The sequence below is a fragment of the Corvus moneduloides genome, chromosome 2 (genome assembly GCF_009650955.1).
Source record: "Corvus moneduloides isolate bCorMon1 chromosome 2, bCorMon1.pri, whole genome shotgun sequence".
Classification (NCBI taxonomy): domain Eukaryota; kingdom Metazoa; phylum Chordata; class Aves; order Passeriformes; family Corvidae; genus Corvus; species Corvus moneduloides.
In genome coordinates, this window is record NC_045477.1 from 89829944 (window position 1) to 89855106 (window position 25163).

Genomic DNA, 25163 nt, shown 5'->3' on the forward strand with positions numbered 1-25163 from the left:
TTGTGAGGCTACAAGACAGAGAGCTGTGTCACTGCTTGGCCAGGAATAGAGTATCCATGGGAGAAGGGATGCCCATCTAAAAAAAATTCTTGTGCAAGGGCAGGATGGTTATAGCCAGAGTGTTAAGACACAAGAGGATAACAGATGTGTTCCTGTGGAGGCCAACACAAACCATTGCAACCTGCAGTGATTTTACCTCCTCAGGAGAAGTCTGTCACCTTAGGAATAACATGAATTTACCCCAGTCTAGATATATTCTGTTGTGATGAATCACATATATGATATGATCCTCATCTCTCTTCCATGCAAATATAATAAAAGATGGTGTTTTAAGAAGCTCTATTATAAGATTTTTGACTTTGTGCCTCCTTTCCTTACTACATATCACGTTCTGACAGGAAAAAGCCACCCCATGCACTTTGGTGTGGGAGCTGACCATCTCTTTTCTGGTCATCTAGATAAACCTCCAGAGGGATAAGCCTGTGTACTTTTAACAGGTAGCTGTCTTCCTACTGCAAACCTTGTGCCATCTCTTCACAGAAGCCTGCAACTCCAGTTATCCCAAACTTGACAACCAGAAGCTCCAGCTCTGCGGCTGATGACCCCTGCAGTATAATTAGGCATAGTCATACTGAAAGCTGGAACTGTGGGTGTAGTCTAGAATGATGTTATTCTGCTATTGGGGTAGAAGTACTAATGGAGAGATGGTATTATTCACTGTCATACCAAATTTTGTAAAAACACTCATTCACTTAAGCAAAGCTTCCAGGAGATTGCCTACTAGCCATGCTTGCCGGAGCACTGAAGAACTTCAGGTCTTGTTTAGAGATATGAGAAAGGTTTATCAATAAAAGGAAATATGGAAATATGTCATCTCCTTTACATGACACACAGGGTGGGGATGTCTCCCAAAGGGTGATAGAAAAAGGTAGCAGCAGATCTGGGATAGCAAACTGAGAAAATGTTGCTGGTAGTTTTGCAAAAGCAAACTCAACTTCAAAGCCACTGCAAATCCAAGTGAGACTGCTTGGTGTTTATTCTACTTTAAGCAAGTGCATGTGTTCTGGATTTATGAATCCAAATAATTAATCTTGTGTTCTTTACAATCATTTTTTTATCTTGTCAAAGAAAGGAGGAAGCCTCATTAAAGCATCCTTTCTCTTCTAAGCTAACTTCTTTGAAAAATAAAACAAAAGATAGCAGTTGAGATGAACAGCTAAAATTACAAAGTATAATGTTATTAAATGTGAGAAAATGACAACAGACATTTATTTCTCCTGGACAGTTGATAAATGGCTACAGGCTTATCACCTATCAGAATGATGAAAGAAATATCATCTTCTCTTATATATTTATTGATGAGCAGATCTATTTTTCTACATTCTAGCATCCAACATACACCACACAATATAAAAACAGTGAAGATGTGCCTTGCTCTTCTCCCACACTTGTCCTGCTCCTGTATGTCTGGCAAGGAAAGGCTGAAATGGCCTTTATTATGCCAGTGAACAGTGGGCAGGGGAGAGACCACAACCAGAGAGGAATTACATTAAGAAAAAGTCTAGCAAAGCACAGCAGTTAGTGAGTAAGACCTGGAGGATCCCAGACATTTGCCTTGGCATTGAGGACAGCCCTGTTTTCATTTGCAAATGAAACTGTGTGAGCAGTGCAGAATCCTCCCTTCCATTCCAAAAAGCAACTCGCAAGCAGGGAGTTTTCTCCTGCCACTGCCCCCACCACAGGGCAGTGGTGGCAGCTGTGGCTACTGAGAGATACTCTCCTTTTTCACTTTTCTTTCTCCTCCATATCTGAAAGAAACTCCAGGGAACAAAAAAAGTGGTGGTGGGGAAGAGTGTTTCTTGTCACCTTAAGTCAAATAAATCTAAATGTGGATGGATGAACCCAAACTTCGAGTCTATGGGACCCAGATGTATTTCTAGGACTGGTTTTTTTAAGCCGTAACCCCTGAAAAATATCACCACTGATATCTGCCAATAAGTTTTCATTCCTGCACTACAGGGCATAAAATAATTGAGAAACAAAGAATCCCTCTCCAAAACACCCCCTAAACCCTTTGAGAGACCTCACGGGAAGCATAAAGCAGTGCCTGTGTAGTTATGTTAAGACAGCCTGTGCAGCGTGTACGGGTGCCCATCCAGCACGCTTGAGGTACGTTCCACAATTAAACAGACCATCTATCCACAAGCCATGGCTGGAACTTTCCTTTCAGAACTATGCTAGTTGGCTGCTGAATTAACTTAAAGAGATACTGTAGAAAGATGACTTCTGGTTTGTTTTCTATTTTATCCGTTCCAATTGTGCAGTTACATTCTAAGCCTTTATTATTGTGACTTTTAGTACATGCCACAAGGATTGTCAGACTGCCTAATCTTGGGAGTATTCCTAATCCCTGTCAAAGCCTGTTGATTGGGGAAGATGCGCATAAATTGTCAGCTTTTTTAGAAATTCTAATTACGGTTTGAATACACATACAAATATCTATCTTATCTAACCATTAATGTATTTGACTCACTTAGAGGCTGTTATATAACTCACTAGTGATCCAGATTTACAGCCTCTCAGACTCCTGCAGGCTGCAAAACAGCCCTGCTACTAAGCCATCATGTACCAGCTTGAATTCTAAGAGTCAGGCTGGATTTCTTGTGGTTTGTGCATGAATACTTTGTAGCCCATTACAAAGCATCTGTCAACAGTTGTGCCTATGTGACTCAGGCCAGATTTGAGCTCCATCATTGGAATTTCCCATTAAAATGACTTTGTAAGAATGACTTGGTGTACAAATGAGATTATTCTATAGGAAGAGCAAATGAAAAAAAAAATCTACTAAAAATGCACTTTTAAATATAAAAATAACAAGACATGGTACTAAATATGCATGGTCTAGGTCTTGGGGGAAATAGCTTTTTATAAAAATAACATTTTAATGCAAAAAAGCAATTAAAATACTAAGAGAAATGTATTCACATATTAAATGATTAAGAGCCTAAAATAAAGACTTTGCCATAGTGTGATGAATTCTGCTGTTCTTGGGAGAATTTTAGGGTCATGGAAATTACTTTAGGGACCTGAAATCATTAGAATTGAGACTGATCATTTAAACTGGCATGAGTTTACAGCACATGGATAAACAGCATGCATGATTTTAAAAACACCACAGACAAGAAGTGTAATGTGTACGAATACGTGGGACTACAAATTCATGTAACACGGAGTCACAGAATGGCAGGGACTGGTGGATACCTCTGGTGGTCATCTGGTCCCACAGCCTGCTGAAGCAGGGACACCAAAAGCATTTTTTCCAGCACCATGTCCAGTCAGGTTTTTAATATCGCCACGATCTTCAAATATCTCTAGCCAACTGTCAACCTCTCTAGCCAACCTGTTCCAGTGTTCGGCCACTCCCACAGTAAAAGCATGTTTTCCTCTGTTCAGATGGAATTTGATGTTTTTTAATGCCCACTGGCAGAATAAGGCCCTTATTCTGCCAGTGGGTGCTGCTGAGCAGCACCCAGCCCCCTCTTCTTAATCTCTCAGTCCCTAACCCCTGCTATTTATATAGATGGATTAGGACCCTCTGAACCTTCCCTTCTCCACGCCGAACAGTCCAAGATCTCAGTCTCCCCTCATAGTAGAGATGCTCCAGCCTTTCAATGGCCCTTCATTGTGGCCCTGTATCAGACTCTCTCCACTAAGTCTATATTTTTCTTGCATTGGGCAGCTCAGATTGGACATGCACTCAGAATGGCTCCAGATGTGAGTAGAAGTTAAATTCTCAGAATGAAACTTTTTTGGAATGACACAGTATCATTGTCTGTGACAAAAGAGGGCATCCAAGGAGGAAATTATTCATGAAAACTGATGAAACTCGTGGGCATATTCATGAAAAATTATAGGACACCACTGGCTGTGAAACAGGCAGTAGAAAGTCCAGTCATACTAAAATGTTTATTTCTGTCCTCCCTGGATTTAAAATAAAAATAATATTTTGTAACATAAGTAGTATTCTATATGTTTTCCTGATACAGTTTTATTCGATCTTCTTGTCACATTCTGCAGGAAATAGTATAGGATGTGCCAGACAGGTCTCAAGAGACTTCATTACTAAGCAACACTAATATACTCTACTGATCATTGCTAAAAAAATAAAGCCGAAAGTTAGATCAAAATGATGCTGTTTCAGAATATAATTTATAAGTCACCCCTCAGGAAAAGGTGGGAATAGAAATGTGGCTGGGAAATGAAATGGAAGCACAGACTATACGCACAAGGTGGTGAAACACACGGAACTGAAGATGTCTGTCAAATTCATTTTGAGACACACAGTTTTGCAAAAGCCATTTTCTTTGGCTTTTCTAAGCAAGAAATCAGGTGGAAGGTCCTACGTAATTTTAGAAGTTCCAGTTAATGGAAGAAAAGTCTAAATATGACCTGACTTTGAGGTCAAAAATATAAAGCAAAGGAAAAAAAACCCAAACTGAAAGCAACTGTGATTTTGGAGGTGGGATTCATTATTAGCATAGGCAAGTCTGCTGACTGCTTTAATACAATAAATTGACTGTTTGCAAGTTGGTACACTAAATCACAGTCATATTGATGATGGATGTAACACAAATACTAATGAATAGTGTTGTCCTAGTAATTCAGTCAGGCACAGCACAGGATGCTATTGCAGCATTTAAGAAGAGCCCTGAGCTAGGAGCTGTGCAGAGTAACACAGAATGTCTCCTAAGAATGACAACCAGTGACAGTAGCTCTTTCCTGCCCCATCATGCTCACCCATACCATGGGGGAGCAATAAGAGGGATGCATTTATTTCCCAAGCATTGGGATTGCAACTGGGAGTGACTACTTGCTGTGAAATCTGACACATAAGCATTAAAAACCAGGCAAGGCACACTGAACTGAGCTGTGTGTTTTGGGACTGCAGGTTCTCAAGGCTCCATTCAGAAGAAAAAAAAAAAAGTACCAAAGAAAATGTTTTTCCATGGTGCAGCCTGGAGTATGCCAAACAGCAAGCAGATGTGTAGGTGTAGACAACTAAATTCTGCCACTCGTGTTGTGGGATGCCTGCCATGAGCTGACTGAAAGAGGTGTCTAAACAGGGTGTGCTGTTACTCATCCAGTGCTCCAAGGTACCAGCAGCATCAGGTCATCCGCCCAGGGTTTCTACTTCCATCTGAGAGCTCTTGTTAGGGAGTGTTATGCCTTCCTTCTTTTTCCTCATCCCGTTTCTTCCTCTCACTGCGGTCAGTAGTTGTAATACAACCTCTTTCTTTATTTTCAGGTTTAGTGGCAGCTGTCTCAGTCTAGAACTAATCTGAGAACTGATTTTACATGAAATTTAATGGTGGCTACACAATTGCATTTCATATGGCACTTGTCAAAATCTGGTGTGCCAGCCTCTGATGCTTTTTTTCCCCCTGTAATGACTGGTATAAATATTCCCTGTAAGAGGACTAGAGCAACAGAACAGTAGGATGTGCTGGGATGATATTTTAAATGCTAAATATCCTAGGAACGTTTCTGACCTTATGTTGGTCTTTCTAGGCCAGGCATGTGGTAATTCCAAACCAGCCAGCCAATTTGAGTGCTGTACTAACATTTAATGAACTTTGAATTTACCATCACAATATTTGGCACGTATATTAACTGCTTCATTAGGAAAAACAGCATGGTTATGAGGATGATGTTAAGACATTTAATTTACTTTTTGCAAGGCAAACAAAAGTATCCTCCAAAGTGTGGCTGCTACCATTACTCACTTTCCATAGTACCTTTACAAAGATTAAGCACCTTTGCTTAATCTTGATTGCAGTGGTCCCCTCATTTTGCAAGGTGCCACTTAATATCAGCAAAGCTAACACAACCAGCTCTGTAGGAGTGTCACTGGAGTTTCTTTTGAGAAATGCAGAGTGAATTTTAGAAAATACTCCAATTGATCTTTTTGTGGAGGGTGCCTTCACAAACATGGTATTTTTGGCCACATGTAACATCATAGAATGAAACTGTTACCTCACTGTAATCTACAGACATTCTTCTCATCCACTTAAGTGGCATCAGGGACTCAGCTATTGTAGTTAGTGTATTTGCTGAGCTTACCATTCAAAGGACCCTCACTTGTAAATTTGTACGGCCTGAAACCAGCTGAGAGTGATTGGAACTACCCACAGAGCTAAATATATACCTCTGTTTTTGAATCCTATCCCTTAATGAAGACATTTACAAATCTCAGAAGTACTGCTACATTAATAACACTGTGTGAATGTGTAATCAATAGGTATGTGGAGATAACAGGCTGAAATGTTATTATTCAAACACTTTAATACTGCCTTGAAATTGCAATCACAAGAACTTATTCCCTATGCCAAAGGTGCAGTCATCTAAACCTCAGAAGATGGATTATAGACCTCTGTTGTGGGGCACAGTGCAGCCCTGTATTTCAGAGAAGGGGATAAAATCTCCCCAGCCTCAGTGATGGATACAAGGAGCCTCTCTCAGGCGAGCTGTTGCTGACCAGAGGCACTGCCATTCTGCCTGCTCTCTGCTAGAGTACCCAGGCACACATCCTCTCTTTGGGAACTGTCACCTCCTAGCCCCTCTGGAGACCCAGATCCAAAGGTGCTCACAATCTCATTTTCTCTGTGCACAAATAAAACATCTTCTTTATAGCCATCAACTGACCTATTTTAGGGGGAGATTAACCTGAGCCTAAAAATATCTACTCCTCTCCCCTAAGATGGTGAGAGCAATCAGCTCAGCTGTATATATTTATCCTACAAAAATAAAAATGTAGGAGGGAGGAATCCCAGGTTTGCTGACATATTTAGCTCTGGGATGTTTTCAGCAAAATGGCTGGCTGCTAGCACAGGCTTGCCATGAGGAGACTTCCAGTGGCAGTGATGGCGAAGGGGGAAAAAACAGAAGGCTTATTAGGCTTTCCTTCTTCCCAGTCCTCTTTGCTTCTCGTTTCTTCATGGGGGACAACATGAAACAACTGTTTCCTTTGAAGAAGCTTGCTGCGCTGGGACTGCAGCAGCACTAGATGACAGCTTGGACTAGCTTGGCTCTCTGTGCAGGAGAGTAGGCTAATGTGGGATCCAGCAATTTAGGTAGAAGACTTCCTGACCCACCAGAGACTGAAGTGTCATAAAGGAGCTGCCAGACTAGAAACTGAAATCCAAGTTTGAGCAGTGTCTTGTAGATTTTTTCCTCCCCCAAAAACCGTAGGCAAGTAATTTTGTCATTAATGTACTGCAGTAGCACTGGGAAGCTCTAATTGAACCTAGGGACCCATAACGACAGAGGCAATAAAAGCAAGTAATGAACCACTCTGTCTTTGCTCAGAAGAGACTGTAATTGCTCTTTGCTTCCTTTATGCCCACCTGCAAAATGCAGGCAGCAGAGACCTACCAACCTCACACAGGGATCATAAGAATGAGTTCAGAAATGTTTATGAAATGCTTACAAGCCATGGAAACAGCCACCTTAGAAAATAAGAGACATTAAAAACCTGGCTTGTAAAGCAGTGGAGCAGTAACTACCCATTTGTCACATTTACAAATAATATCCCATTTACCAGTGGTACAGACCCATGATCCATGGCTGGCAACTGTAAGCCTGGCGCTGCCTTTTGGGGCATTATGAGACCAGCAATGTCTTTGCAGGTTTGCACCCAAAGGCCATTTGAAAGCTTAAGCATATTAAGCAGTCCTTGTGTGTTGTTTTCTATTGCTGACAACTCAAATTGATTCCCTGTAATCAGGCAGTTGTGCAGCCTTTAAATTTAGGCTGTAATCTCCAGAGTGGGAAACATGTGCTGATGTTTGTACCATCAGCAAAGCACCCCGGATCTCCACACGGCTCCGCCACAATCCTGTCTAGACCGCTTTCACGTGAGATAAAAACACCACTGCTGAGTATCTCCGCACCAACTCCTACCCCTGCCTGAACTTTTGTTTCCTTGAGCTCAAAACCACCACCAGTCAAACTTTTCTTCCCCAAAAAACGAGTATGTGAGTCACCTCATGATGAGGAGGCTGCTCCCAGGGCAGGTGGAGTGCCGGCTTTCAGTGCTGGCTGCTCAAGGGACTCTTTGCAGCTGCTCCAAAAGCTGCTGCTGGCACCCCCAGGAAGCGCTCCTTACCTATCCAAAAAAAGGGGCTTCATTAAGGGTGATTCTACCAGCGTGGAGACTGCTCTGGGCTGGGAGGGACTCAAACCCTTGACCACTGCACGTCAGCAGATTTTGCAGCCTTCGCTCAGCGCTGGCTGCAAGAGAGATGGGGAAGACAACAGCTTTTGTTCTTTCTGACCTCCCTTTTTCCCTCTGTTATGAAGCTAAGAGGGAAAAACTCACTGGCTTCTAAGCAGTGGGTGACCAGAAGTAGGCAGTGATTGACCCAGAGCTGGGCACTGTTCCACGGGAAAGCCATCACACAGCCAGGGGGCTGGGCTGCTGTTTTAATGTATTTTAAAAATTATCTCAGTGCAGACATACAGTAACCATGTATATATGACAAAATCTTTGAAAAGTTAAATAGTGACAGTGACTGCAAGCGCTTGAAGGATATACCAACAGTTTCTGCAGCCCTTTCTAGGAAGTCCTGGATGTGTGTCACTGTAATGGGTGAAGAAAAACTGACTGATCTGATCATTTCAGAGAGCCCTTTTCCCTTTTGTCAAACTAAAAGGTAGACTTCTATGGCAAACCTGCCAGACAAGTGGTAAGTTATGGTCATACTCATTTGCAAGTTCTGATGCAGACTGTTCTGGGGCCCCATAACAACAGCTGCTGCAGAAACCCACCACATGGTCCAGGCCCAGAACCCTGTGTTTTAATTTCTATGTAGATTCCTGTTAAGAAATCTTCTTAGATCTCTGGAATGCTTGAATATTACAGTATCTTCTTTTATGCACCACTGCTGATGAATTTCCTGCCCTTTGGGTGCTCTTGGCCGCATTGCTCCAACCTGATTGTGGGACTCAATGCAAGGATGAAGGTACTGGCAGCACTAACTGCCCAAAATGCTGGACTAAAGAAGCTATATTGCTATACATGCATATCTGAAATGACTACAGGCTATGATGCAACACCTGTGAGAAGGCTTAAGTATCTGTTGTTATAATCCACTGTACCCAATGCAGAAGAAACAGCACAGTTCATACAAGATGCTTGAAGAAATAGTAGTCATCTCTATACTGAAGAGCCCTACTGACTTTCATTGAGATCCTTTGAAAAATGGGACTTCCAGCAGAAATAGCTAAAATAATCACTAGGAGAGATACAAAAGCTCACCACCAATATAATGCAACACTTAACTAATCTACAGCAGTGACTGTTTCTTCAGAACAAAGAATGGGTTTGTATTTCTGAGCTAGTAATGCAGAGAAAAATGAACTTCTGAGTTGCTCTGACTGGGGTATAATACACTTACCTACATCTGAGATAGTACGGCAGAAAAATAAGAACTTCTAAAATATGCTTCATCTCATCCTTAGGCAGGTATCAAAAGTAATTCTAATGAACCTCACTGCAGAAGTACTTATTTCTTTCAGTGGCCATAGAGGGACTCTAGACAACTAACTGGGCCATATTTTTCTATCTGAAATTGTCACAGATCAGTCTCATCTGTTCCCTAGAGCTTTGCTGTCAATACAAGTTTTGATATTGGCCAAAACCCTGTGCTCATTCTGCACTAAAAGATTTAATTTTTTAAACAACACGATCCCACAACAAGTCATCTGTCCATGATTCCAAGGAAAACAGAGGCAAAGAACAGCAATACTATTAGGTGGTCTCCACCCCCTCCATTCATTCTAAGGGTTGTACAGAAAATTAGTTCAGGCTAGATGCCTGTGCTTTAATAGCTAGCTATACTTAAGTAGAACTACAGCAATGGTCCAAGACAGTTGTCTACATTGCTTTTTTGATGCTGTCACAAGCATGTCTTTCATTGTGTCTGGAGATCTAGCTTCTAAACAGCTAAAAATTAGGGGAAAAGTATGCCGACTAAAGAGGTGGTTGGTACCTGGGGTTCATATAGGGTTGAAGGAGAGAGATGAAAAATACATCAAATGTCTTAAAAGTATTTAGTATTAGTATTCACCTAACTTCACATTATTTTAGTCATTCAACATCCACTGCAATGGAGCTGTCTAAGGAAGCAGTGATAAACCTTAGGAAAAGGTAAGAGGAGATACTACCTCAGTGAGCAGACCACCACCAAACCTATCCATTCCGTATTAGCTGACTTCTGCCTTAAACTGCAAAATCAAAACTTAGTCTTGAACTTGGCTGCTCAGTATTTCACAGAGGACCTCCCTGGCTCTCTCCACGTGTCCTTTCAAAAGGAGGGCACTAACACATTCCAGCAGAGTCAACAAGCTGTGCTGTCTCTGCTCTCAGGAATAGATTCAGGGAGCCTCTTCCATCCAGCTGTAGGGACAAGTAACAGAAAAGCTCTGCCTCTACGTATGAGACTGCAGTTCCAGCTGTCCCTGAGAGCAACCTATGAAAAGCTTTGTAAGAGCTATTTCCACTTTTCAAAGTCTCTTAAAATTAACATTTCTCTTTATTTATTATTCATTTAATTATATTCATATACAAGACTTTTACACACAGGTTTTGAGAGGCCAAATACATTCTTTATCACATTTTACTAAACCAGAATTAAAGTCTGTTTAGAAAGACACTGTTTTCAAGTTCTCCCTCCATACTTGCAGTTTTCCTGCAGCTGTTGCAGGTGCTAATGGGGAAAAGTACAAAATCAAGAAAAAATCCTTTAGGAGCATTCACCTCAGTGCCTTCCCTGCATTGTAAGGAAATATCAGGGAAATTTTCTTAAAATAACTTTTTTTTTGGAGAAATTTCTCAGTGGCTACAAGTGAATGGATAGTTTGTGAACAGTGAGTGCCTTAATGTTCAGTGTTGCAATAAAATCCTGGTATATTGGTGAAGTTACTGTCTCCTCATTACTCTGACTTCACCATGCGTATTAGAGAAAAATAATTTGAGCATATCTCCTGCTACAGAAATAGCCTGTGGACCTTCCTTCATCAAAAGTCATACTGTGACTTAGTTTGAGGTGTAAAAAGGAAGATGTACATAAGCTATGTTAGCTACTATCTCCAGACACTACAGATTGTTTCCTAACCAACAGCTGGCAAGCTCACTGGTTGATCAACAGTGATCAACCTTCGCCATCTTCATGGCCGATTTAAAATTCATCAGGAATAAACACAAGACCTCTTTTTCCTGTGCTCATGTGCTTGGGGATCTCATTATTTTCAGAATATTCATTAAACTCCCTACTTACTCTAAAAATAGTATGGGGTGTTTTTTTTGCTGCTGAGTGACTAGTGGGCAGCTGCTTCATGTATTTATCCATTCCACAATACAAGATCTGGTAACTCCATGTACTCAGGTACTGTGTCTTCAAGAGACAGCTGTCATAAATAGACACGACCTTACAGTATTTGACATTGTCAAAGTGCCAGTTAACAGCAATTAACTAATTCATCCTCAGGGCAACTCCATGAGCTAGGTAACACTGATATAATTAACACAGTAAAATGAGATTTAGGAGTTAAGTCAGTTGCCTGGGCAGAGGCCTTCATGGTCTAGTGGATTAGACATCTGCCTCTCCAACCAAAGAAGTTGAGTCTGATCCTTTTTCTGACATTGATTTTCTGCATGACCTTAGGGAAAGTCAATTAACTTCTCTGTTTCAGCTGCCCTAGAGATGATGCTTACCTACCTGGTGACACATGGGCATTTGGAAACTGTGCTAAATTATACTCTTAATGTATTCTTAGGAACTGTCAGTGGAAGAGGTGAAACATTAAAGCTAGGAAGCTTTAATGTCCTTGCTATTTTATCTAATTCTTCCTCCTCATACCAGAAATAGGCTGGGGGTAAGATAGAACTTCTTGGTTTAAGTGCTTGCTCCTAGTGAAACTGCTTCTGGCATCAGGAATTTTCATCACATCCTGTTTGACCAACAGAGTTATTTAGAGTACAGATCAGCACTAGAATTGCAATGGAAAGCTATTTTAAATTTGGCCATTGAATAGAACAGCACCCTTCCCATGCTACCATGAGGTAATGAACAGACTGTCACAGCCACCCTCATCAAGCACCCTGGATTCAAAGGGAGCAGAGCCTGCTGCAGAGACCCTCGAGCCTGTGCTTACGCATCATCCCCAGTTCCCTCTAAACGAGACTTCTGCAGGATAATTTCGACAGGCATCCTGACCCCTAGCAGGGATGCAATCCCACAGGAAAAGTACCTGCATACATGTACCTCCTGGAGAAGACCCACCTGATCTTGCCATCTTGGAGTAGTGGGGAGCAGTACTTAAGAGAAGGACAACTAAAACCTGCTTTGTTCAGTTCATTAGGAGCTGTCCCCGAACTTCTGTCCTTTTCATGACGTGCCATAGAGTATTAAAAAATACCACCCCTGTAGTGGGCATTTGAACTGCCCAGCAGGTATCTAGGCTGCTGGCATGCACAGGTAACTTTATATCATATTTTGTGTATTTGACCGGGCTTTTAATTCTTTCTACAAAATATTCTGTTGCTACATATAATGCTTCCTAGCCCATAAAATCTCCCACAATTCTAATGTAGCAAGAAGCCTGTCAAATGGGACATAAGAATTCAACATTTACCTTTATTTCTGTAAGCAAGATTAATTCTTCTTCTCTTTCATAATGAAGGAAACATCAGGCACTTTTTGCCTCTTGCTTGCTGAATTATAGCAAACATAGTGAACACTCATGCAGCCAGAAAATTAATAACCTGCTCCTGCCTCTGCTGCAACACTGATCACTTCTCAGCATCCTTTCTGCTGCATCTTTTCTGCCGTGAGCCAGCTCTTTCGTTTCGCTGCCCTGCTCTCTTCACCCTCAGACTGGTTAGCACCAGTTTCTTCTCTACCCTCCCAGCTCCACTGATTATGTGTTTAACATTTACTTTGATGCTATTCCTTGAGGCTTTTCAAAAAAAACCTTTTTGGAAAGAAGACCGTTAAAAATGAAACCCTTTGGGGAAAGACAGTGAGGAAAGCTAAAGCAGAAAGGGTATGTGCTTGTGCATCATATTCCCCTGTAGGCTTTGTCTTGCTGCAAGCCTGGAGATGACTCAATGCAAACCCCTACTGCTGTAAATAGGGAATAAATATTGTCCCCTCGTAAGATACACCTGGACTATTTCAATAAACCCTGATTTACTGGCTGCTACTTGTACAAACATATGCATATTAAATCCCAGTAAATTACTAGGGAGCTGTAAGATCAGTAATGCAGATATTCCCAAGGCTGAAAGATTGTCTATAGCTTGTCCCTATCACTTTTTGGAGAGGCCGATGGTGTGGCTAGCACGGACCAAATGGTTCCATGTCTACACAGTGTGAAAGAACTTAAAGGTGACTTGTAATACCTTATAAAAGTATTCTCAGATTTTATTCTGAGAATGGCAAGGAGCATAAACTAAAACTCTATTCATCCCTCACAGGCCTAAAATGTAAGCCTTTAGTGCTGGCTTTGAGACAGATTAAAATTACCTGTGTGATAAGACGTGATTAACATGTAACACATTTGGCACTAGCAGGACATGTAATTATATTCAGACAGATTACTGGGCACTCCTTCTAAGCATTTGTAGCTTGTAATGTTATCTCATGCACTCACATGTTTGACTGGGATGCCTTTTTTTTTTGTTTTTGTCATACTAGGTGGAGAGTTAGAACCTGTACCTTACTGCATCTAATCTACTAATACATGGAAACATCCATTTAACTTTAAGGTTGAGCTTCAGATCTCTGCTGCATCAGGCTCTTCATTTAAATATGTATCTTTTAGTATTATATTACATATTTTGCAAGATTTCATAAAACAATGGAACAGTTTTGTAATCTAGACTAGAGATCAACAGATGTAACTTCATCTATTGATAGAGTAAAGGATATGTAATTCCAGGAAGGATAACTTCTTTTTCTTTTTTCTTTGTCTTATTAATTCTTTCCATATATATGAATATATATTAGTATATTAATTATTTAATCTTTATTTAATTATATATATAATTATATATTAGCATATATTAATTCTTTCCCTGTATATAAACAATTACAGTTTTCTGTGAGATGTTTTTCCATTTTCAAGTTTGGAATTAAATGGGTGATTTGCATACACATTTCTTTAAGTAGAGTGTAAAGGTGTACAGACGTTCAGATTTATACTGGCTTTGCTGTAAATTAATGCTGCTGAAGTCAATGAACACACTTGAACCTGTAGTGACCTTGTAAAATACTGGTGGCTATTTGGATGAAACAGAATCTATCTGGATTGGAAGAGGGAAAGGAAATCAGTTCATCATAAGTTTGGTAATGCGGTAATAGTTACTGTAAACAGTGTTTTTACTTCTTAGTACAATCACTAGAAGACAATGTATAGTCAGTATTAAATCAGGGCAGATACAGATGATAAAGGCAAATCTTAATCTTGCTAGGATTAGTGACCCTAAATTGATACAGCTGAAAAACATTGCAAAATGCTGAAGTTAGGTGGCTTCAGGGGCTAGCAAAATGCCTTGCCTGGTAATTACCAAAAGTCATCAGAGACAATGATTGCACCTGGAAACTCTGATTTGATTACCAAAGAAAAGAAAATCTACTGTAGTAGCCTCATTTGTAGTTTAATTAAGAGCTTTGTTTTTAAATATAACCATCTGATTCCCTGGGGTTATTTTTGAAGTAAGCTTCTGGCAAGGCAGCAGTGTGGTGGATTAGAGGCTTGGAATTGAGGCAAAATCATCATTCAGCATACAGTTTAGAATAATGTGTGCATATATACAAATACATGTGTATGAAATATCATGTAACAGGATACAGGACTGGATTTATTAAAGCCAAATGGAAAGATATTTACTCTTTTAATATTCTAGATCTCTTTTAATATATGTGATGCAGATATTGCACTGCAGTCTGATTCATGTAAATACCATAATAATTGCACATCAATCTGATCAGTCTACTGAAAGCTCTGTTTTACTACAAATGTAAAACCAAGTTATCAATTTAGCTGTCTGCATCTAGAACTCCATCTAACAGTGGCTGTTATGCTTGATGTGGATATATAAGACATATCACCCATCAACTCACCGTTTATCATGGAGTATGCAGGCATGAGTTGAAAAGCAGTAAGTCAAGATAAAGCAGTTATGGAAAAGGAGCAGCAGGGTAGAAGCAAGGGGGGCAGAATGGGTGAATGCTAAAGAACCGTGTGAAAAAGGGAGGGCTGGGGAGGAGGGTGAAAGATCTGTACAAGACGTGTCTGAACATAAGAAGCCAGAAAACAGTATTTTTCTAGTTCTTATTCCAGAAGAGAACTTACAGCTTCCAAATTTTAATGGGCAAGCATGTGCATCCATGGGGAAATCTTCAAGCTGCATGGGACATTCAGCAGAGATGGTCAATCTGTGGGGGAGTAAAAAGAAAACACATCATTTTTTTTACCCTGCGCTTTCCCTTTAGGGCCCTCACTGCAATACATGAATGCTGACACAAGCACGCTTTTCCTGACGGCTCCTTGCTCCTGTTGAAATCACAGCACCCCCTGTTAAACTGAATGTGAGATAAGCCAGGTGGACCACTCTGTGTGCATGCCTGAGGCCTTATCTAGTAACCCTAGACACATGAAATGATTTTATTTATGTAGGCTGTCCTCATAAGGTCATTCTTTCTTATTAGTACATGAAGAAACTCCTGTGATGGAGCTTCTGCCATGTACCTTATACTTACCTGCTCTCTGTACATACTACAACTGGGCTAGGAATTTGACTCCTGGGTATAGCACTGTTACAGACATAAAGAATCATTGACTTTATATGTAGATGTAACTATTTAAATCCATAAAATAGATATTTATAAATAAAAGTATAAATATATTTATAAAGTATAATATAACTAATTATAGCTATATATAAAGTTATATATAATCAAGGACATATATGTACCACTTTATATAGCACTACAGTTAACTTCTGTGGAAATCACATGGTATTGGGATAGTCCATTTCAGTTCAACACTCTGTTAATTACCTGGCATCTTGTCAGGCAAAAACAACAGGGTCATCTTCCCCAGCATACTGCCTAGGGAAGCAATTCTATCCTGGACTCCCCAGCCACTATGTGGAAATACTTCATCTAGACTGGACATAGGGTAGGAAAGGAAAAGCCCATAGGCAAATATAGATGTGTCCCATGGATGTTCTGCATGATTGACAGATCAAGCTGAAGACTAAGAAAAGTCTGAGGTAAATTTCTGAGCAGTGCAATATCAGTTATATTGATATCAAATATCTCAAGAGAGCCAAAACTTGCTTCTAGCACAAGGAGAATCTGTTTTGTTTATGCCATTTTGATATTTGTGTAATATAGATAGTTTGCTTAGGATATTGAGGATGAAAATCTCATTTTACAGTATGAATACCTTTATGGCTTTCTCATTTTATGCTGTTATTCCACCTCAGAGGCAACCGACCAGAGACATCCAAAGCTTTAGAGACTGCCTGGTGCTGGGGTGGCACAGGGCTCTGCTGGAGGGCAGCCCAGTTCCTAACCAAACTGTTGCTTGAGGAGTGAAAATCTCCAAAGAAATTCACAACACCCTACTACCAGCATGCAAAAGTACACTTTCCTATCACTACAGCAACATGGAGCCATATATACTAGCTAGATATAGTCACCACTTCCCATCAGCAACCCAGAATGCCCCAAGAACTTCTATCCAAAGGGATCGTAAGGGGTAACAATCTGTCTCTGTACAGATGGCACAGTGTTCAGCCAGTCCAGTTCAATACAACACAGTGATGCTTTGCCAGGGCACTACAGCTACACAGACAAACTGGGGGAAATGCCTCCATTCTGCTAACTGGAGCTGCACCAGTGGCTGAAAATAGCAAAATAAGCAGAGAAAATGCGATAGTATCATTGGCTGGATATCATATTCTGAGGATGAGATGGGGAACAGGAAGAGAAAAAGGCAAACTGCACACAGTGATAGAAAATATAAAGATAATATGCCACAGAAATAAAAAAGAAATCCAGTTCAGAACAGAGATAATTTACCATTTGGTAAGAACAGACAGGAGGCTGCAATATAGAAAAGAAATTGCTGAGGCCTGAGATACCTGCACTTAAACAAAACTGTTCTTGAACTTTATTTTTGTAAAAGCTATTTTAAGATCACTCAGATATGGAGTTGTCTGCAGTGGAGACTGCCCCTGGGCATCAAAGCCAGCAAAGCCGAAGTTACCAAGGGTGGTGTGTAGATGAATTTAACAAGCTGGTTCCAGTAGTATTCTGCGCAGAAGTTCCACCCTTTTCACAAAAATCACTCTAGTGGGAACTTGAAAGCAAGGCTGCCATCCCTCCAATGCATCATTGTATTTTTCATGTTAAGCACTGCAAATTTAATTTTCTTAATAAATTCAGAAACCTTGCTCCAAGAGCCCGTAAGAAAGCGGCGTTTTGCTGCAGTCCATCTCCTGTCTCTTTGTCTACCAACAGTTTAAGCATGTCATTTCAGAGCCTGACAACATTTTAATATACACACTTGTCATCTGCAAACATCGAAGGAGGGGATGCCTGTATCCATCTTACAAAGACAACAGGTGTAGAATCAGGAAGTGAAGGAATATTCAATGCAGAATTATGCATAAGACCTTCTGTTTCATCTTGCTCTCTTATGAATTGTATCCTGCTGCCTGCATCTCTGGAAATAACCCTTGTGTGTAATGAGGAAGGTCACAGACATTCATCAACTATAAATGTGGAAGAGAAGTAAAGATGAGTTGCACAGAGACTGTGACCTAGTGGAATTTAATTAAGTCCCTCTAGAAATTATTTTTGCTTGTCTTAAATAAAAGGGTAGCAGATAAGGCTGGAGGGCATCTTGCTGCCACTACCTGACTCAGAAGCCACAAAGACTATTGTGGTGCCAGGGCTACTCCTCTGTCCCCTCTGAATTCCTCCTCCAGCAAAAGGCAGAATATCCCTTAAAAGGGTGATGCCTGCTGCCGTCTTCTGGGTCTAGCCTGGGGATAGGGACAATCAAGTTTAGGAGCTGTTAATGTGCTTGGGGACAGCCTTTCCTTTCATTATCACGAATTCTTTGGATAAAAAAGTTCCTTTTGCTCTCTATCAATGATACCTGCATGCTTCTTTCCTTTTCCCGTGCCTCTATCCTAGGACCACTCCTAGTCTGGCCATCTTGAACAAATTAACTAGCTCTACTTATTTGTTACATGCTATTAAGAACTACATAGTTGAGTCTCTTAGATGATTTCAAAGTGCTCAGTGAACACTCTCCTAGAAACCTCTTACAAAAGTGTGCATTACCCAAGGTTTTTGAAGTGTCTTGTAATGGCCAATGTGGCAAAAACTTGACAGAAAACCCGTAAGAAAACTTGACTGTGGGTTCTGATTCACAGCACAAATGTCACCACCCTGAATTTCTGTAGGTGCTCTGTGCCCAACAGGAATTGGTTTTCATAACTATGTGAGGACCTGAAAAACAAAGCCACTCAACTGACTCCTGGTTCAAAGAGACTGGATTTTCTACTGCATACAGAAACAAAAGTAGCACAGCATACATCTACACACTGAGGGTGGAAGCATGGGTCGCTGCATACAGATTTGCTCTGAGATGCAGAGTACAAACTATATATTCAGATTGTAGCTCCAGGAGTCACAAGGAAATTGGTATCTGGGTCTACTCCTTCAAATATCACCTGCAGTGATATTTGCACACTTTGACTTCTAACATTGTGATAAAGCTTAGGTACCCTTTGTAAACTCTAGTTTATGTCACTGATAATTACACAGCCCTTGGTCACAGCCAGCATGGCTTCATGGCTTCATGCTTATCAAACCTGATTTCCTTTTGTGACAAGGTAACCCACCCAGTTGATCAAGGGAAGCCAGCTGATGTAATCTTTTTGGATTTCAGTAAAACTTTTGCTACTGTCTCTCACAGTATCCTTCTGGACAGAATGTCCAGCACACAGCTGGATAGACACATCATGGGATGGGTGAGCAACTGGCTCACGGGTCAGGCAGAAAGGGTTACAGTGAATAGGGTGACATGAGACTGGTGACCTGTCACTAGTGGGGTTCTGCAGGGCTCTACCTTAGGTCCTGTGCTCTTCAACATCTTCATAAAGGGCTTGGATGCAGGACTGGAAGGGATACTGAGCAGGTTCACGGACAATACAAAACTGGGAGCAGCTGTTGCCTCCCTCAAAGACAGGGAGGCCCTGCAGAGAGACTTCAACAAATCAGAGGGCTGAGCAATCACCTACAGTATGAAGTTCAACAAGTGAAAGTGCCAGATTCTGCACCTGGGATGGGGCAGAATGTATGGACAGACTGAGGAATGAGATGCTGGAAAGCAGCACCATGGAAAGGGACCTGGAGGTCCTGATCAAGTTGAACATGAGCCATCAGTGTGCCCTGGCAGCCAGGAGGGCCAACTACGTCCTGGGGAGCATCAGGCACAGCATCACCAACCAGGCAAGGGAGGGGATTGTCCTGCTCTGCTCTGCACTGGGGTGGCCTCACCTTGAATATTGTGTGTAGTTTTGAGTGCTGCAATGTAAGAAAGATATTAAAATATTAGAGAGCATCCAAAGGAGGGCAACAAAGATGGTGAAGGGCCTTGAGGGATTGCCATATGAGGAGTGGCTGAGGGGAGACCTCATTGCAGCCTACAACTTCCTTGTGAGGGGAAGAGGAGGGGCAGGCATTGATCTCTTCACTGTGGTGACCAGTGACAGGACCCAAGGGATTGGCCTGAAGCTGTGTCCGGGGAGGTTCAGGTTGGATATTAGGAAAAGGTTCTTCACTCAGAGGGTGGTTGGGCACTGGAACAGCTCCTCAGGGAAGTGGTCACAACACCAGCCTGACAGAGCTCAAGAAGCGTTTGGACACATGGTGTGATTCTTGGGGATGGTCCCATGCAGGGACTTGGAGTTGGACTTGATGATCCTTGTGGGTCCGTTTCAACCTAGCATATTCTGTAATTACAACAAAATTACTCCCAGTTTGCATTTATTTAAAGAAAAGAAAGGAGGCCTGGGCACACATACTTGAAAGGGCCTTTGCCTAATCCTTTTAATATGGTGACTCCAGAATGATCTTGCTGTGCCTAGTGCAGCACAGTTATCTGAGCTAGAGACAGTCCCCAAACCAGGATTCTTCTGTCACAGCACACACACTGCTCAAAAGGCAGTTCTTCCCAAGAGAAGCATTTAAAAGCTTCCCTCCTCCACCATCATTCTGTCTTAATAAAAGCCCTATGGGATTAGTTTCACTCAAAAAGAGTCTATGACAAGATTATAAGCAGCTGTTAAAGGTCCTTTGCAATAGGAGGATGAAACTCTGATTTTATTGAAAATAATGGTAAAATTCTCCCTGACTTGAATGGGGCCACTATTCACCCAAAAAATGTAACAAACCCTGATTATAGTTGCCAATTTATTAATGACAGAATTTTGTTTTCATAATGCTCCAAATACACTGCTATCCAAGTGTTAATCAACCAACAAAATGCTATTGTGTACCTTAGCTATCTGGAAAAAAAAAGTTAGGTCTACAAATTATTTAATCTGTCACCTATAATTGTACATGAAAGCTTTATCAGAGCTTCATTATGTATAGCCTTTACTTTAAGAACATAAAGTGTTACTGACATTCTGTTTCAAGACACATAAAACAAATATCCATCGAAGAAAAGCACAATTCAAGCAGCAAGACTTGTTCACTTCAGAAAGTCACCTTCAACCATTTCCACTGGGGAATTAGGCATGACAATGCTTTCAAGAGATTGTTCCTTTATAGCAAGCAGGAAAAGAAGGAGGTGTTAAAGTCAAGATGTGGCAAGGAAATAAATTCAGATATTAGGGAGGCAGACATTTGCAGTAAGTGTGCTTCACGGTAAGGTGAGAAACCCTCAGCAGAAGTCCCCGAGACCAAAGACACCCTGTTCTGCAAGACCCTGTTTTAGGGCGCTGCAGAGACCCCCCCAGCTGTTCCCGTGATCGCCTCAATGCAAGGAGCATCTGCTCCTACTTGTGGGAAAAGAGGGGGGACTGAGCATCTTTCTCCTACCCTGTAAGTGCAGAAAACACTTTCTGATGTATTATCTGCGGCTGCCAGGCAGGAGGTGAGGGCAGTCACCTGCCCGAGGAGCCCACAGACAGCTGCAAAACTTGCTTTTACTTATCAGCTACTAACTTTAATATGAAAACAAATTAAAACAGAGAGCTCTAGAATGAGAGGGGAGCAGAAAGGCAGAGTCACCAGTAGCTTTTGGGAGAACTTAATTCAAGATAAATGTTGAATAATAAGAGTTACAAGCGAAAGGGACACAGGGAAACTTTTGTTGGCGCTAAGGTGCTGTGGCCAGAGAGATAAAAAGCTTTTCTGCCTATTTGCTCTAATCCCCAAACCAGCTCCATCTTCTTAGTTATTTATTTCTGTGCACTACCCTTACCCCTGCTTAAAGGGAGCATTTAAATACTGTGCTTTGACCCCACTTGTGTTGGCAACCAATACCTCCTGTGGGGCTTAGGTGAGCCCAAGTGCCCTTCCCAGCATGAGACCAGCCATTTTCCTTAATAAAAGGCAAAATATTTGCTTGAAACTCATCTTAAACTTACCTCAACCTATCTCCCCAACATGCCAAAAAAGAGTTAAGTGGATCCAGCCTTTAGCCACACTATATCCCACTCCAGTGGGCATGTTGGCTCCCTGAGAAGGTCAGGGTTGGACCAGATCCTTTTCAGGAGCCAGCTCCAGGAGAAGCTTCCCTGGGTATCTGCTCCAGCACGACCTCGGCAGAACGATTTGAGCCCTTGTGGTACCTCCAGTATGCACGCTGACACACATGGGGTCAGGAGAATTACAGAGTTGATGGTTTGGGTTGTTTTTTTCAAACTGTGAACACATGGTTAGGTTTGTGAAATTACTCATTTGACCTTGACTGATGACACAACTATTCAGCTGTTTTCCCACTGTGATGTCTTGGGAACACTTCAATAACCAAACTTTTACTTCTTTCAAAGGGCTTTAAACCAAGACTTGTTTCAGGCCCCAGCACAGTAAGTGTATAGTCCAGGGAATTGATGTCTCCCTGTGTTCCTTAAGTAAATATAACGTGCCAATATAAGCATATATAATATATTGCATATATATATATATGCATATATAAGCGTATGTATACACACACAGAGACAGACATATATATATATGAAGACCTTTCTTGGTTCTGAAGCACTTGCTATACAGTGCTAACAAACCCTATTGGTGGTAGTGGGTTACAGAACACCATAGAGAAGTATTAGAATGGGGACAGATGTTCACTCATGGTAACACAATGGCTGTAAGAGTCACCCTGACACCTGCCCCTGGCTGGGTGATTGTCTGCAGCCTGGCTCGGGGAGAGAGAAGTAATTATTCTTAGTAACTCAAATACTTCTTTGCTCATGAATTTCCATCACTCTGTTGAAAAAAAGCCAAAATACAGATCCAGGGCCTTGATCTGCATGTCCACATGGGATGTGAAGACAGTTCACCACCGCTTCCTACTTACAAACACTCATTTCTTTGAAATACGCCATATAAAGCGAACAGAGAACAGAAAGTAAAGCTAAGACTAGAGTGAGGTGGTCTGCAGAAATTTCTGTCTTAGCCCATTTTTCCTTCATAACCACTCTGCCAAGAACACTACCATGTCCCGACTTTCCTGTGATGCTGAGATGTGCTATCTTTATTGGACACTGAAATGTCCTTTAAAATGCTACAGGGAAGGGCCTATGGAAGACTAAGAGCTCCAGTTGTTGATGCTTCTCGGAGCTGTGAATACATAATTTAGATGCATGGCGTACTTGACAGCAAAACTCTCATTTTAAGCAACTAAAATCCTCAGCATAGCTTCTGCTGAAGTGTGAAACAAGACTTTATTCGCCTAGATTAACTGTGCTGAACTAAGTTTTTGTGAGATGATCTGAGGTGGACAGAATTGATCTCGAAAGCTGTGCCACTACTGGAATGACCTCCCTGCATGTGGAGTACCTTGACATACCCAATGCATACTCTTAGACAGGGGCAGGGGAGGTGTTCCGCCTCCAGACACAGGAAAACCAGAAAAAGGCAGTGATATAACCAATGGGACACACAAATTATATGATACGGATTTGGGAGGTTACAGAAAGAATCGCAAAGCAGACGTTTATAGTAGAGGTAATACCTTTCATTCTACAGTACTTATTTTAAGTGCATAAAACCAATGGATGAAGCAGTGAAGTTTATGCTTATGCAACCTTGCCATGAAAGTTATCTAATGAAGTCTATAAGCAAGATAGAACTTGCTGGAAAAAGCTCTGTTTTTTTATCAGACTAACTGGTGCAGTAAAAACCCCAACCTTTTTGACAGACAATTCATTCTTTAGGTTCTCTTCCTATAAGGTTTACTTTCCTAAAGAAACTTTAGATTAAAATGGCTATGCAGATCTGAATGCTCTAGCACAGTATCACACCCATCTACTGGACAGTTTCACTTAAAAAAACTCTCCAAGGTTTCTCTTCTTTATGGTCCCTTATCCATGATGAATTCTCTTTTGGCACCCCATAAGGAAGGCTTCCAAACTCCTCCTCTGCAGAAGCTTCCTTTTTTAGTGAATTCTAGAATTAAAACCTGAAAATCTAACTAGCTCCAGCAATGCTGAGAAGCTGATGCAGTTGTTGATGCAGGTAAAATGAGAAAAAACATCTCAACCAGCCCACACTTCATTTTGCCATGCCACACATTCCCTGAGTCTGCACGTGCTAGACATTTTGACTATACTCTCCTTATCCACGTAGCTTTTTGATAGCATGTTCAACGAGGAGCTAACTGCAGTAAGTACAGTCATTCTTGAAGTGCTGTGTAAGACTGAACTATGAGCTTCTTTTTGGCTCTCAAGAGAGGTCAGTCCCAGTTACTGGCAGAACCAGCCAGCAACAGCAATACCTGGTGCTAGTCAACTGCACATCCGATCTTTGCTTTCAGTGGAAGAAAACCCAAGTACAAGAGAAAGAAGGGAGCACAGGAAGCACCCTAAATGATGAAGGCTAAGGACTGTGATGGACACAGTGCAGTCATCCTCCAATTTTGATATCACCTGCCAGGCAATTTGATCAGCGCAGATTTTCTGATTCTGAAAAACAAAAAGGACTTTTGTTTTTCCATTTCTGCCTATCAGTATGGGATGTGTTCCTCTGTGGATGAAGGCTACCTCACTGCACAGACATCCTCTTGCTTTCTCCCAGTTCACACACCCTTTATATTTGTCTGGACAGGCACAAACTACATGAAGTGTTTTCTACTGAGAAAAATTAGCTGGATTTAGAAAGTAAGGGAGGATGAAGAGGAGAAGCAGACACCAGATGGGCAGTACCAGCCCATTTGGGCTCTCTCACATCTAGACTGGGATGCACAGACATGGCAGGGTAGGTAGGAAGTTTTATGATCTGGCAACCCGAAATACAGACCTGAAATCTTTGGTTACTTTCCACAGTTCAGACCCAGAGCTCAAAAAGACCACAGTTTCCTTTCAACCACTTGCATTTAACTCCAGCCTCCTCTTAGCCATCTCAGATCCACCCCCAAGATCACTTCTCATCATAATCTCCCGCCTTTTGTGTAACATTAATGCTCCCCACACTTCTGCAAAAGAGGGAAGCAGCAAGTGATTGGGATGAGAGGGTCCTTCACGGGGAAACGTGCACATCCCTATGCGTATGTACCTTATCTGTACCTGAAGAAGGTTGTTTAGCCATCCAAGCAGGATATTATTATCTGGGCGGTTTTGCCTTGCTTCTGAAATGCTACATGCTCCTGATCAATACAGCCATGAAGGGCCAGGTAAAGGGTCAGACTTTGGGTGTTTACTGCTCCAGGAAAAGAGCCCTATGATTCCTGAGCTGTTTAACACCATAAATAGCCATAGAACAGGCCTCAATTTACCATCTGTTTGCTACTTATACCACCACCAGTGCTAGCATCTGCTACAGCATAATCACCTGTTTGTTACAGTT

The 25163-nt window shown here is 41.4% G+C and overlaps 2 protein-coding genes across 2 annotated transcripts in view; one reads left to right on the forward strand and one right to left on the reverse strand.

Moving 5' to 3' along the window:
- GABRA5 (gamma-aminobutyric acid type A receptor subunit alpha5) overlaps positions 1–25163 on the reverse strand; it is a 56798-nt gene that overhangs the window by 13188 nt on the left and 18447 nt on the right. The window contains exon 7 of the mRNA XM_032100297.1: positions 15418–15500. Coding sequence (XP_031956188.1) covers positions 15418–15500 — 83 coding nt within the window. The remainder of the gene's footprint in view (positions 1–15417; positions 15501–25163) is intronic.
- GABRB3 (gamma-aminobutyric acid type A receptor subunit beta3) overlaps positions 1–25163 on the forward strand; it is a 200639-nt gene that overhangs the window by 5315 nt on the left and 170161 nt on the right. The window lies entirely within an intron of this gene.